Source organism: Sinohyriopsis cumingii, chromosome 11 (assembly GCF_028554795.1).
Source record: "Sinohyriopsis cumingii isolate HCF-2022 chromosome 11, ASM2855479v2, whole genome shotgun sequence".
NCBI classification, from domain to species: domain Eukaryota; kingdom Metazoa; phylum Mollusca; class Bivalvia; order Unionida; family Unionidae; genus Sinohyriopsis; species Sinohyriopsis cumingii.
The window spans coordinates 60,980,706-60,993,841 of NC_142971.1; the positions used below are offsets into that span (position 1 = coordinate 60,980,706).

The following is a 13,136-nucleotide window of genomic DNA, read 5'->3' on the forward strand; positions in this document are numbered from 1 at the left end:
TGACATGGGCCATAACTCTGTAAAAATGGAGTAAGTGAGAGAACACATGTATAATACAAATCATGGTCTATGACACAATAATATTAAATAGCATCAGAATAAGCTGAACAGTTCTTGAACTCTGCTAATCACAGGCAGCATCATTTTTACAGAGTTATGGCCCATTGTTAGAGCAATACGATGCTGAACTACAAGAGCCACAACTCCATTTAAAATGGTGTAGACAAAACAATTCATAAATGTCATTATTAGGTCTATGAAACAATATTCTCACCAAACGTCAGACTGGTTTTTAAATTCATTCACCAGCATACACTTTTCTATGTGTATTTGACGACACATTCTATTGTTTTCAACCTGTGCAAATTTGACACCCTTTTATGTGTACAAGTGGCTACGGTTTCATGGGTTATAAGTGGTACAGTACCTTTTCCCCCACTTTTCCAAGTAATGACCATACATGATGATAGATATTTACCTATGCAGCACAAGAAAACACACACTAATCTATACATTTTTAAGTGATTTGAGATTGCTTGGACCTACCAATATGTAAATATATTAATTTCTTTAAATGTTATATACCTCAACAGTCATAAGCGATCATCCTGAATTACTATGTATAAAAGAGTGTAGAACCAAATCTGCATTGTGAGACAAGGAGTATGTAATACAAGAAAAGGCATGTCAGGATTCATAATGGTCAATCAGGTGAGGATTTTCAAGACAAATATACTCCCTTATAAGTCAATCCCAATTGCAAACTGTATAGGCCCAGATCTCACATCAAAATAATGTGCCAGCAGTCCCAGATCTCACATCAAAATAATATGCCAGCAGGCCCAGATCTCACATCAAAATAATATGCCAGCAGGCCCAGATCTCACATCAAAATAATGTGCCAGCAGGCCTAAATCTCACATCAAAATAAACTGCTCCGTGGTTTAGACTGTCCACCTCGGATGAGGGAGGTCGTGGGTTCAATCCCCAGCCAAGTCATATCAAAGACTTATAAAAATGGTACTAACAGCTGCCTCACTTGGCGCTCAGCATTACAAGGTTAGGACTGGTGTCAGGATAAATGTGACTGAGTGGGACATCAATATACTTGTCTGTGGCATGATCATGCCCCATTGCTAGACATCACTAGAAACTGCCACACTGCAGATATTGTAGCGATATGACTGAAAAATTGTTAAAACTACATTAAAAATCCAAAACACACACACACACACACACACACAGAGACACACACGCACACACACAATAAAATGATGTGCCAGCAGGCAAAATCTCACATCAAAATAATGTGCCAGCAGGCCCAGATCTGTTATCATAATAATGTGCCATTAAGTTTGAATCAGTGCAGTTTGTTAGGAGTAATCAGTACAAGAAACAATATAGACTCTGATCTGCCAGTGCATTATGCAATCAATGTTTATACTGTATGCATTATGCAATCAGTGTTTATACTGTTTGCATTATGCAATCAGTGTTTATCCTGTATGCATTATGCAATCAGCTTTTATACTGTTTGCATTATGCAATCGGCATTTATACTGTTTGCATTATGCAATCAACATTTATACTGTATGCACTATGCAATCAGCATTTATACTGTTTGCATTATACAATCAGCATTCATACTGTATGCATTATGCAATCAATGTTTATACTGTATGCATTATGCAATCAGCATTTATACTGTTTGCATTATACAATCAGCATTCATACTGTATGCATTATGCAATCAATGTTTATATTGCATGCATTATGCAATCAGCATTTATACTGTTTGCATTATGCAATCAGCGTTTATACTGTTTGCATTATGCAATCAGCATTTATACTGTTTGCATTATGCAATCAGGATTTATACTGTTTGCAGTTTGGCCTGACTTAACAAGTATATATGATACCAAAATGAAACTACTAATGGGTGACACTCTAGCAAACAACAGGTCAGAAAATCAAACACATGTCCTTAGAAACACAAAGAAATGATTAAACTAAAGTGCTGTTATCAAATGTTAAAAAGTCTACTCACCAAGTGACTGTCGACAGATTTGCTGGAAAGCTTTTTCTTGGGCTAATTTTTTAGCTTTTTCTGCCTCTTTTTGCTGAAAAAGATTTTGAAAATTATTTTTGAGAAAGTCTAAAAGGGTCAGAATATACAGATTCTTTAATTATTCATGATTCATTATGTGTTTGCAAAACACATATGCCCCACCACCACTGCATTCCAAAAAGATAAAAATGTGTATAATAAAAAACAGAAAAATTGTCGCATTAGTCCAAAACTCAAATTAGGTCGTCTGTAATAAAAAGAAACTACCAAATTTACTTGTCTACCTGAAGCAGTTTTTCCTTAGGCGGGGCTCTACAGACATAGTAGTTATGAGGCAGGTGTAAGGTGAAGTTGTTTGCACATGTAACATACACAATAGAGATGTAGCTGAAATTTCTTTATATATGGTACTCGTGGAAACTGAAATATCTTGCCTATGATATGTTTGAAAATGAGATGTCATTGTTGCAGAGAGGATGAAAAATATCCCTCAGTTTTTATTGTTGTTGTTGTTCTAGGGTTTAACGCCATTTTTCAGCACAAGATAGGTGGAGGTAGAACCCTGGAAAACCCAGGGAAGAACTACCGACCCACGAGAAGCTACTGGCAGGCTTTCCCACGTACCCATGCTAACCGAGCCTTGGACTCAAACATATGCAGACAGAGGTGAGATGGCAGTGATCCGGAATGGTGGGCGCTTTAGGCCATTCGGCCACTTGGGGCTCCTCCTTCAGTTTTTAAACAATACACCAAAATATCTTAATACTGTTGAAAAAAGAACCATGAAAATCATCAAACTTTTTCATCATTACTCGTCTCAGAAGAGTTATAAGCATTAAGCCAGAACCTTAGTCCTTCACAGGTTACACACCATGAATGATGGACAATTAAGCCTGTGTATTGATACTTCACAGGTTACACACCACGAATGATGGACAGTTAAGCCTGTGTACAGTTATGCCTGTGTATTGGTACTTCTCAGGTTACACACCACGAATGATGGACAGTTAAGCCTGTGTATTGGTACTTCACAGCCTACACACCATGAATGATGAACAGTTATGCCTGTGTATTGGTACTTCACAGGTTACACACCACGAATGATGGACAGTTAAGCCTGTGTATTGGTACTTCACAGCCTACACACCATGGATGATGGACAGTTAAGCCTGTGTACTGGTACTTCACAGCCTACACACCATGGATGATGGACAGTTATGCCTGTGTATTGGTACTTCACAGGTTACACACCACGAATGATGGACAGTTAAGCCTGTGTATTGGTACTTCACAGGTTACACACCACGAATGATGGACAGTTAAGCCTGTGTATTGGTACTTCACAGCCTACACACCATGGATGATGAACAGTTATGCCTGTGTATTGGTACTTCACAGGTTACACACCACGAATGATGGACAGTTAAGCCTGTGTATTGGTACTTCACAGCCTACACACCATGGATGATGGACAGTTAAGCCTGATGGATAATGCATGCCAAACATTGATCTTTACCATATGCTGACATAACTATAAGGTCAGGTAAGCTAAACAATTGAAAATCTACTTAGAGGAAGAATTTCCTTCCTTTCTAAACATTCCCTGGAAAATCTGCTTGAAATGAAGCTAAATTTCCCTGGTGGCTTCTGTATGTGCAACACGTCTTATTCAGTGCCACAAGATCCTATATGTATTGAACCATATAGTGTTAATCTTAAATCTAACGTATATACTCCCTTGCAAGTCACATCCAACTACAAAAAAAGCAGAGACTCAAGTCTGCTGTAGCATAATGCACTGGCAGATCAGGGTCTATGCTATTTCTTCATCTGGTTTGTCCTAACATGCTGAATAGACTCGAATTTTCCAACACATTAGATCCGGGTCTTTGCAGTTTGCATATGGATCCAACTGTTATGCATTTATACACTGTGTGTTGGCCTCAACTTGGAAATTCTTTAAATTTCCAAATATTACTTTGAAGTAATATCATGCATATTTTAGATACCTGTGAAACATTTATTTCAAAGCTCATTTCCTTGAAATATTTGAATTTTTATCAAAAGCATGACTCCTAACATGAAATTTGTTTCATGTCATTTTAAATGCAACTGAACTGCCAGGGTGACCAAAATTATATTTCATTTAAAAAAATCCACAAATGTTCTCAAAATACCCTAAAAATTCTAAACTCGGATACAAGTGCATGACATATACCTGACTTTTAAGAACACTAGCACAAGTATGTGGTTGCAAAACATTTACGGTAACTTTACATTCAATGGAACATGATTTACTGTAGTTGAAAACTGTAATCTGTATAAAATTCAAATCTTTAGACTAGCCACAAAGATCTAATATTTCTTGCTTATTTAATCAAAAGCACTTAACAAAGTATGTAAATCTCAAAATAACTAGGAAAATCAGCAAATTTACAAAAAAAATTCTGTAAATCCACACAATCTGAAAGATATATGCGATTTGCAGCAAATCTGTGTTATCACCAAGCTAAATACCCCCCAAACAAGTCTTTTATATATATATATATATATATATATATATATATATATATATATATATATATATATATATATATATATACTTATTAATGATAAGTATATTCAAGACATGTTTTGACTAATGATAATTCTATTAAAGACACAATTTATTAATGATAATTATATTAAAGACAACTGTTACTAATGATAATTGTAACTAAGACAATTCTTGACTAACAATAATTCATAGTTTTGAGCCAAACCTATTGCTATGTTTACCCTCTGTATAATGTACATGCTAACAGCTGAATGTACAACTGGAGTTTACCCTCTGTACACACAGCTGACTGTACACTTGGAGTTTACCCTCTGTATAATGTACAAGCTAACAGCTGACTGTAGGCCAGGAGTTTACCCCTGTACATGCTGCTGACTGTAGCCCTGGAGTTTACCCCTGTACATGCTAACAGCTGAGTGTAGACTTGGGAGTTTACACCTGTACATGCTAAAATTTGACTGTAGACTTGGGAGTTTACACCTGTACATGCTAAAATTTGACTGTAGACTTGGAGTTTACCCTCTTTACATGCTAACAGCTGACTGTAGACCTGGAGTTTACCCTCTTTACATGCTAACATCTGACTGTAGACTTGGAGTTTACCCCTGTACATGTACATGCTAACAGCTGACTGTTGGCCTGGAGTTTACCCTCTTTACATGCTAACAGCTGACTGTAGGACTTGGAGTTTACCCCTGTACATGTACATGCTAACAGCTGACTGTAGGCCTGGAGTTTACCCCTGTACATGCTAACAGCTGACTGTAGACTTGGAGTTTACCCCTGTACACGTACATGCTAACAGCTGACTGTTGGCCTGGAGTTTACCCTCTTTACATGCTAACAGCTGACTGTAGGACTTGGAGTTTACCCCTGTACATGTACATGCTAACAGCTGACTGTAGGCCTGGAGTTTACCCCTGTACATGCTAACAGCTGACTGTAGACTTGGAGTTTACCCCTGTACATGTACATGCTAACAGCTGACTGTAGGCCTGGAGTTTACCCCTGTACATGCTAACAGCTGACTGTAGACTTGGAGTTTACCCCTGTACACGTACATGCTAACAGCTGACTGTAGGCCTGGAGTTTACCCCTGTACATGCTAACAGCTGACTTAGACTTGGAGTTTACCCCTGTATATGTACATGCTAACAGCTGACTGTTGGCCTGGAGTTTACCCTCTTTACATGCTAACAGCTGACTGTAGACTTGGAGTTTACCCTTGTACATGTACATGCTAACAGCTGACTGTAGGCCTGGAGTTTACCAGTGTATAATGTACACACTAACAGCTGATTGGAGATCAGGAGTTTAACACTGTACATACTAACAGCTGATTGTACACCTGGAGTTTACCCTTGTACATGCTAACTGCTGACTGTAGACCTGGATATGGCATAAAATATTAGGTGCATGCTGATCAGAGTTCATGCTGTTCACAGCTTTGAGTGTTAATACACAAGCAAATGAAGCACAGCTTTCTGGATGATTTCTTTTCAATGCATGTACCAACAATACTGACAACAAAATGGTTTCAACAGCAACATTGATTTTTTCCCCCATATCAGTAGGCAAAAGCAACAGACAAATGAATTCCAGATAGAGTCCCCCAATGGAATCTTTTTTTGGTTGCTGCAGTGGATCCCTGTTGTTAAAGAAGAATGTGCTGTCAAGAATGAGTTTTAATTACAGCTCACTTCTCCAGAAACAAAGGTACACTCCTGGTCAAGTAATGTATCCTTGTCTACCCTTATTTGAAGTTCAAAAATCACTCTCTAAGATTAAAAGATTACATGCAAAATACCTACCATTCTTCTGCCAAAGAAAACTCAACTGAAAATTTCTATGTAGTTGGGAAACTTATACTTTCTGCACATATCTGAGACTCCAGTGCTTTGTTTTTTCAATTGTTTACCCCCTGGTATCTGGTATAACTAAGTAACGTCTGTACAGTTATAGCCACTCGACCTTGAAAAATTTAAATAATAAGTTCACAATGCGGCATAAAGAACAATGACTGCTACCCATATTTAATTGTCTTGTCCTAGGATAGTTCTTAGTTACTTCAGTATTTATGTACACATCTATCTATCTTTACATCATACCTGAACATGTGTGCGATAAGTTAACAATAGTCATTTCAAAAGAGCTGTCTAAATACCTGTTCTCTTTGCCCAATGCAACATTTCAAGTGACTCAATTTGTACATGTTTAGAATTTCAAGTTCTACAATTTGCTTTATAGTTGCAATCTAACATATCATGACTCATTATCTAAATGTAAATTGATAATCCTTGTACTAATTTGACAAGAGTATAAAATATTAAGCAACCAGACACAGCTGAAGTAAAGACGGTGACAGATTTAGATGGGTCTGTGGAGTGTGGGGGAGGAGGTGCAATCGACAAGCCCCATCTCCAAATAGAACCCCTAGACAAATTCCTGGATCCTCTCCTGGACTATGAAAAACCATAAGCAGAACTACTTTCATTGCTTGCCAAGTAAAATTCTCATGCCTTTTTATTATATTCTATAACCATCCCTCCCAACAACCCACCCATTCACATCCCCATTTACCCATAATCCTTGACATGGTTTCCTGCTATAAATACTAATGAAAAATTGGTTCAAAATCTTTTTGAAATTTGACCTTGACCTAGTGATCTCAGCAGATGAAGTATAAAGTATAGAGTCACTTATAAGTCAAACCTAACCACAAGCTGCAAAGATATGGATTTGATATTGCATAATACACAAGCAGATCTGGATCTACATGCTTTGTTTTGGACTAATCTGCAAAGATATGGATTTGATATTGCATAATACATAAGCAGATCTGGATCTACACACTTTGTTTTGGACTAATCTGTAGAACAAAAAAATGAGATCCTGCTGATAATGTCATGGCAAATCTGAGTTATATTGTTTGCAAGTGGACCTGACAAACAACTGAGCATGGATGGTATAATAATATTCCTCTTGTGAATGCTACCAAATTTCATGAATTTACACAACTGGTTTATAAGATGTGATAATGGACAGATATATGGACAGACAATTTCTCACTGTTTACTTGATGCCAAAGCATTAGGATCCCAGAGATCTTACCCATGACCTGGTGACATACCATCTGTTTACATCCTCACAATGCCGAGTCAACATGTTCTGCAAAACATTCTTTGGGTTCTACACCTGTTACACAATGCTTTGAAATAATTTCCTTTGATGGGTATCAATTTTTTGGGTGAAGGAGCAATACAGACCATTGCTATGGAGAAGAAGTCATCTAGACGACTGCTGTGGTTAAGGAGTCATATAGACCTCTGCTGTGATTAAGGAATTGTACAGATGGTTGTTGTGATTAAGGAGTCATATAGACTGACTGTGGTTAAGGAATCATATAGACCATTGAGACCTTTCTTGTGGTTAATGAGTCATACAGACCACTGAGACCTTTGAGTCATACAGACAATTGTCGTGGTTAAAGAGTTGTATAGATCATTGTTGTAATTAAAGAGTCATATAGACCATGGTTGTGATTAATGAGTCATATAGACCACTGCTGTGATTAAAGAGTAATATAGACCACTGTTGTGATTAAGGAGTCATATAGACCACTGTTGTGATTAAGGAGTAATATAGACAACTTTTGTGATTAAGGAGTCATATAGACCACTGTTGTGATTAAGGAGTCATATAGACCATTGTTGGGATTAAAGAGTCATACAAACCATTGTTGTGATTAAAGAGTCATATAGACCATTGCTGTGATTAAGGAGTCATACAGACCACTGTTGTAATTAAAGAGTCATATAGACCACTGTTGTGATTAAGAAGTCATAAAGACCACTGTTGTGATTAAGGAGTCATATAGACCATTGTTGTGATTAAGGAGTCACACAGACCATTGATGTGATTAAGGAGTCATATAGACCACTGTTGTGATTAAAGAGTCATACAGACCATCATTCATTAGGTCTTTAAATTTGTGTGTTAATTAGAAATCTATAAAAAAAAATGATACCCCATGAATAATGGTAAATTACAGTATTGATACTCTCAGAGAGTAAAATAAATGTTAATATTTACAGAAAATATATATTTTTATGCATTTGCATTTGTATCTAATGCCTCTATGGGCATTAGTATACACTGTATATCCCTTCATAATAAATCATCCATGTTGATTGGCCACAGATGCTTATCACTGCATTATTTATGCCATGTTTCTTGCTAGGAAACTTTTCTATAAATAATTTATAACTAGAATGAAAGTACTTGAAATACACAGCTAATTCAGTCAGTCTGTAAGTAGCTATATGGATGATTTTTTCTTGTCTATTGTTACGAGGAGAAAAAAGACATTAAAAATTATCCAGAAATAAAATTTTATGGATCTACTTTAATCTTTATTTTAATAGATATTATATGAAATGGATATTGCAGGAAAGGCATTTTTGATACTCCATAAACACTGTGATTTGATGTGGTACTAATGTTATTAATTCTATTTTTGTTCAAAACTACAAATTTACCCCAGAAAATACTGAATTCACTGTAAATGTAAATAGACCCTTAATCAGAGAATCAGGATGACTCAGCATTGCATATAAAATAATTACCGTGTATACTCACTTAAAAGTTAGGTTCAACTGCAAACAAGATAGACCCTGATTTGCCATCAGATAATGGCTAGTAGATAAGGATGTGTTGTTTTTTTCACTCCTTATAAACTTTACAGACACAGTTTTGCCAGGGCATTATGTAACTGCAGATCTGGATCTGTGTAGTTTGGACTAAACTTATAAGCAGCATCTAGTTTCATTGTGATTTTTTTAGTATATACTGAACATGACATGAAAATTACTTGAAAAATGTTCAAGTTATAACCATCTGAATTCAAATAGCAGTCACCAGGGGATGTACATGTAACAAAAGTCCAATAAGTCATGTACCTTTATTTATGTAATCCCTCACACCTTTGCCAGGTAATACTACAGGGTGGGGGTGAGTCTACAGATATCTGCAAATGTGTGAGGTTGAGTGACATATGGTGATGGGTTAACTGACTTTTGTTTCAAGCACAATCTTTCTGTATAGGTATCAAAGTATTCTTGATATCCCAATCAAACACCATGGCTAGTAATTTTCATAAGTAATATAACTTCATCAAGAAATAATAACCATAATATGTCTGACAAACCACCTGGATGATCTACAGAGACTGGGAATGAGATATATGGCAATCACTGGGAATGGGATATGAGCCAGTCATTGGGAATGGGATATGGGCCAATCATTTTTGGGAATGGGATATGGGCCAATCATTGGGAATGGTACATGGGGCAATCACTGGGAATGGGATATGAGCCTATCAATTTTGGGGAAAGGATATGGGCCAATCATTTACAGCAATTAAGAATAAAATTAGGTCATGCTTAAAAAAAGAGTTGCAAAAGTTAAGAATTCAGCATAATTTTGAAATATTCTGTATTGGAATGCAGGTCCATTTATACTGGTAATTGGAATGTGGGTCCATTTACATTGGGGAATTGGTATGTGAGTCCATTTATACTGGGAAATGGGATGTGGGTCCATTTATACTGGGAATTGGTATGTGGGTCCATTTATACTGGGAATTGGGATGTGGGTCCATTTACATTGGGAATTAGATCCATTTACATTGGGGAATGGAACGTGGGTCCATTTACATTGGAAATGGGATGTGGGTCCATTTACATTGGGGAATGGAACGTGGGTCCATTTACATTGGAAATGGGAGGTGGGTCCATTTACATTGGGGAATTGGAACGTGAGTCCATTTACACTGGAAAATGGATATGGGTCCATTTACATTTGGAATAGAGATGCGGGTCCATTTATATTGGGGAATTGAAACGTGAGTCCATTTACATTGGAAATGGGATGCGGGTCCATTTACATTGGAAATGGGATGTGGGTCCATTTACATTGGAAATGGGATGTGGGTCCATTTACATTGGGGAATTGAAACGTGAGTCCATTTACATTGGAAATGGGATGTGGGTCCATTTACATTTGGAATTGAGATGCGGGTCCATTTATATTGGGCACTGAGACACTTGTCCATTTACAATGGGAATTGGGATGTGGGTCCATTTACATTGGCAATTAGGATGTGGGTCCATTTACATTGGAAAATGGGATGTGGGTCCATGATGTGGGTTCATTTACATGGGGAGACTTAAGCTTCTATCTGAATCTATCCAGAAACCTCTAAACCTGATTATTATTTTTACATTTAAAAAGATAAACATTTATGATTGAAAAAGGGAATGTTTATATCAGGTAATATTGCCTTCTATCCAATGCAGAAACAGTTTACAAAAGCATCATATCAACATATCACACTGACATTTTGATTGAAATCCATGATTTAAAGGGTAGACAAGCATACTGAAATTTCTCTATTTCATTTTAACAACTACAATGTGCATTTTCAATTTACAAAAAGCATCATATCAACATATCACACTGACATTTTGATTGAAATCCATGATTTAAAGGGTAGGCAAGCATACTGAAATTTCTCTATTTCATTTTAACAACTACAATGTGCATTTTCAAATATCACACGGCTGCACTGTATCTGTACAACACGGCTGTACTGTATCTGTACAACATGATTGTACATTATTTATACATGGCTGTACTGTATCTATATGTCATAGCTGTACCATGTACAACATGACTGAACAGTATCTATACATGGCTGTACTGTATCTGTATATAATGGCTGTACAGTATCTTTACAACATGGCTGTAGTGTATCTGTACAACATGGCTATACATTATTTGTACAACATGGTTGTACAGTATCTGTAAAACAAGGCTATACAGTATCTAAACATTGCTGTACAATATCTATACATGGCTTTACATTATATATACAACATGACTGTACAGTATCTACACAACACAACAGTACAGTATCTAAACAACTCAAATGTACAATATCTATACAACATGACTGTAAATTATTTGTACAACATGACACCAGTATTTGTACAACATGACTGTACAGTATTTGTACAACATGAATGTACAGTATATATACAGAATGACTGTACAGTATATGTATAACATGACTATACAGTATCTATACAACATGACTGTACAGTATCTATACCAAATGGCTGTATGGTATCTATACAAAATGACTGTGCACAACATGAATATACAGTATGTAATCAACATGACTGTACAGTATGTATACAACATGAATGTACAGTATCTATACATGACTGTATGGTATCTGTAAAACATGACTGTACAGTATCTATACAACATGACTATACTCTATCTGAGAAAATAAGAACATGATAAACATTTTTCTGAACACAGCCAACTGCAAAACAAAGATACATATTACCTAACCATTCCAGAAAATCATTCTCTTTCTTAAAACCTTTACTTTTTTCCTACACAACTAAAAACAAACAACAGCTCAATAGTGAATACTAATCTAAACTAAAGTTACAGGCATTACTAAATTATATACTTTTAACATGAACGTATAATCTATATTTGAATTACTTTTTACATGTGAATGCCTCAATTTATCAAGTCTGAAAAGGGAATCTATGCACAATGAACAACACACTCTCTTCCAGTGTGAATGAAATACCTGTCAGTATTAATAACCCATCCTAGGATGGGAGTAATAAAAGAAAGTTTCAACATAAAAAGAAAAAGTAAAACAAGAAATTTAAAAAAAAAGGAGATGAGCAAGTTGAAAATACAGTTTAAAGAAAAAAAAGAAGAAAAAAGTATTTTAAAAAATCACAAAAACTGGGATGCCACCAGAAGTTTCAAACTCACTACCTCTTGTTTTGCAGCCAGGACACACAGAAAGAAAGACGTATGTATGTATGTATGTATATATATATATATATATATATATATATATATATATATATATATATATATATATATATATATATATATATATATATATATATATATATATATATATATATATATAAAGAATACAAATTATATGGCAAATGGCAAATAACAGTCTTTTCAAGTGCACTGGATCCAGCAAGGGATCATATGTGTCAGGGATTGATTAAGATAAATGCAATAAACTGACAATGAACAGTGCAAAACTAGCTTCTAACTAGCCTGAGTGATTTCTACACTAATCGAGTCTCTTTCAAAGGCAAATACAAACAAAAAAAACCCAGAAAGATCACTGAGATTACAAAACTTTGCATGACTATTTCTACATGAATAATAGCTTGAATTCTTTTTTATGCTTCAACTGGTTTACTTCAACTTGATGCTCAAGCTGAAAAATATTTTGTATTGACCAAGAAATTAACATTTGTCATTTTATGTAAATTTATGTATCCTGGATATTTATCTGTTAAAATATTAATTATAGGTTATTGGGTGACTAATAAAGAAATGTAGAGAATTATTTAAGCGAAAATGTGCCAGTTGCAAAAAGATGATTTTATCTGT

At 35.7% G+C, this 13,136-nt stretch overlaps 1 protein-coding gene across 4 annotated transcripts in view; it reads right to left on the reverse strand.

The window, feature by feature from the left end:
• LOC149788544 (uncharacterized) overlaps window positions 1–13,136 on the reverse strand; it is a 176,941-nt gene that overhangs the window by 63,467 nt on the left and 100,338 nt on the right. For all 4 annotated transcript variants that reach the window (XM_089974571.1, XM_089974569.1, XM_089974570.1 and 1 more), the window contains exon 4: window positions 2,048–2,120. In XM_089974571.1, the coding sequence (XP_089830697.1) occupies window positions 2,048–2,120 (73 nt within the window). The remainder of the gene's footprint in view (window positions 1–2,047; window positions 2,121–13,136) is intronic.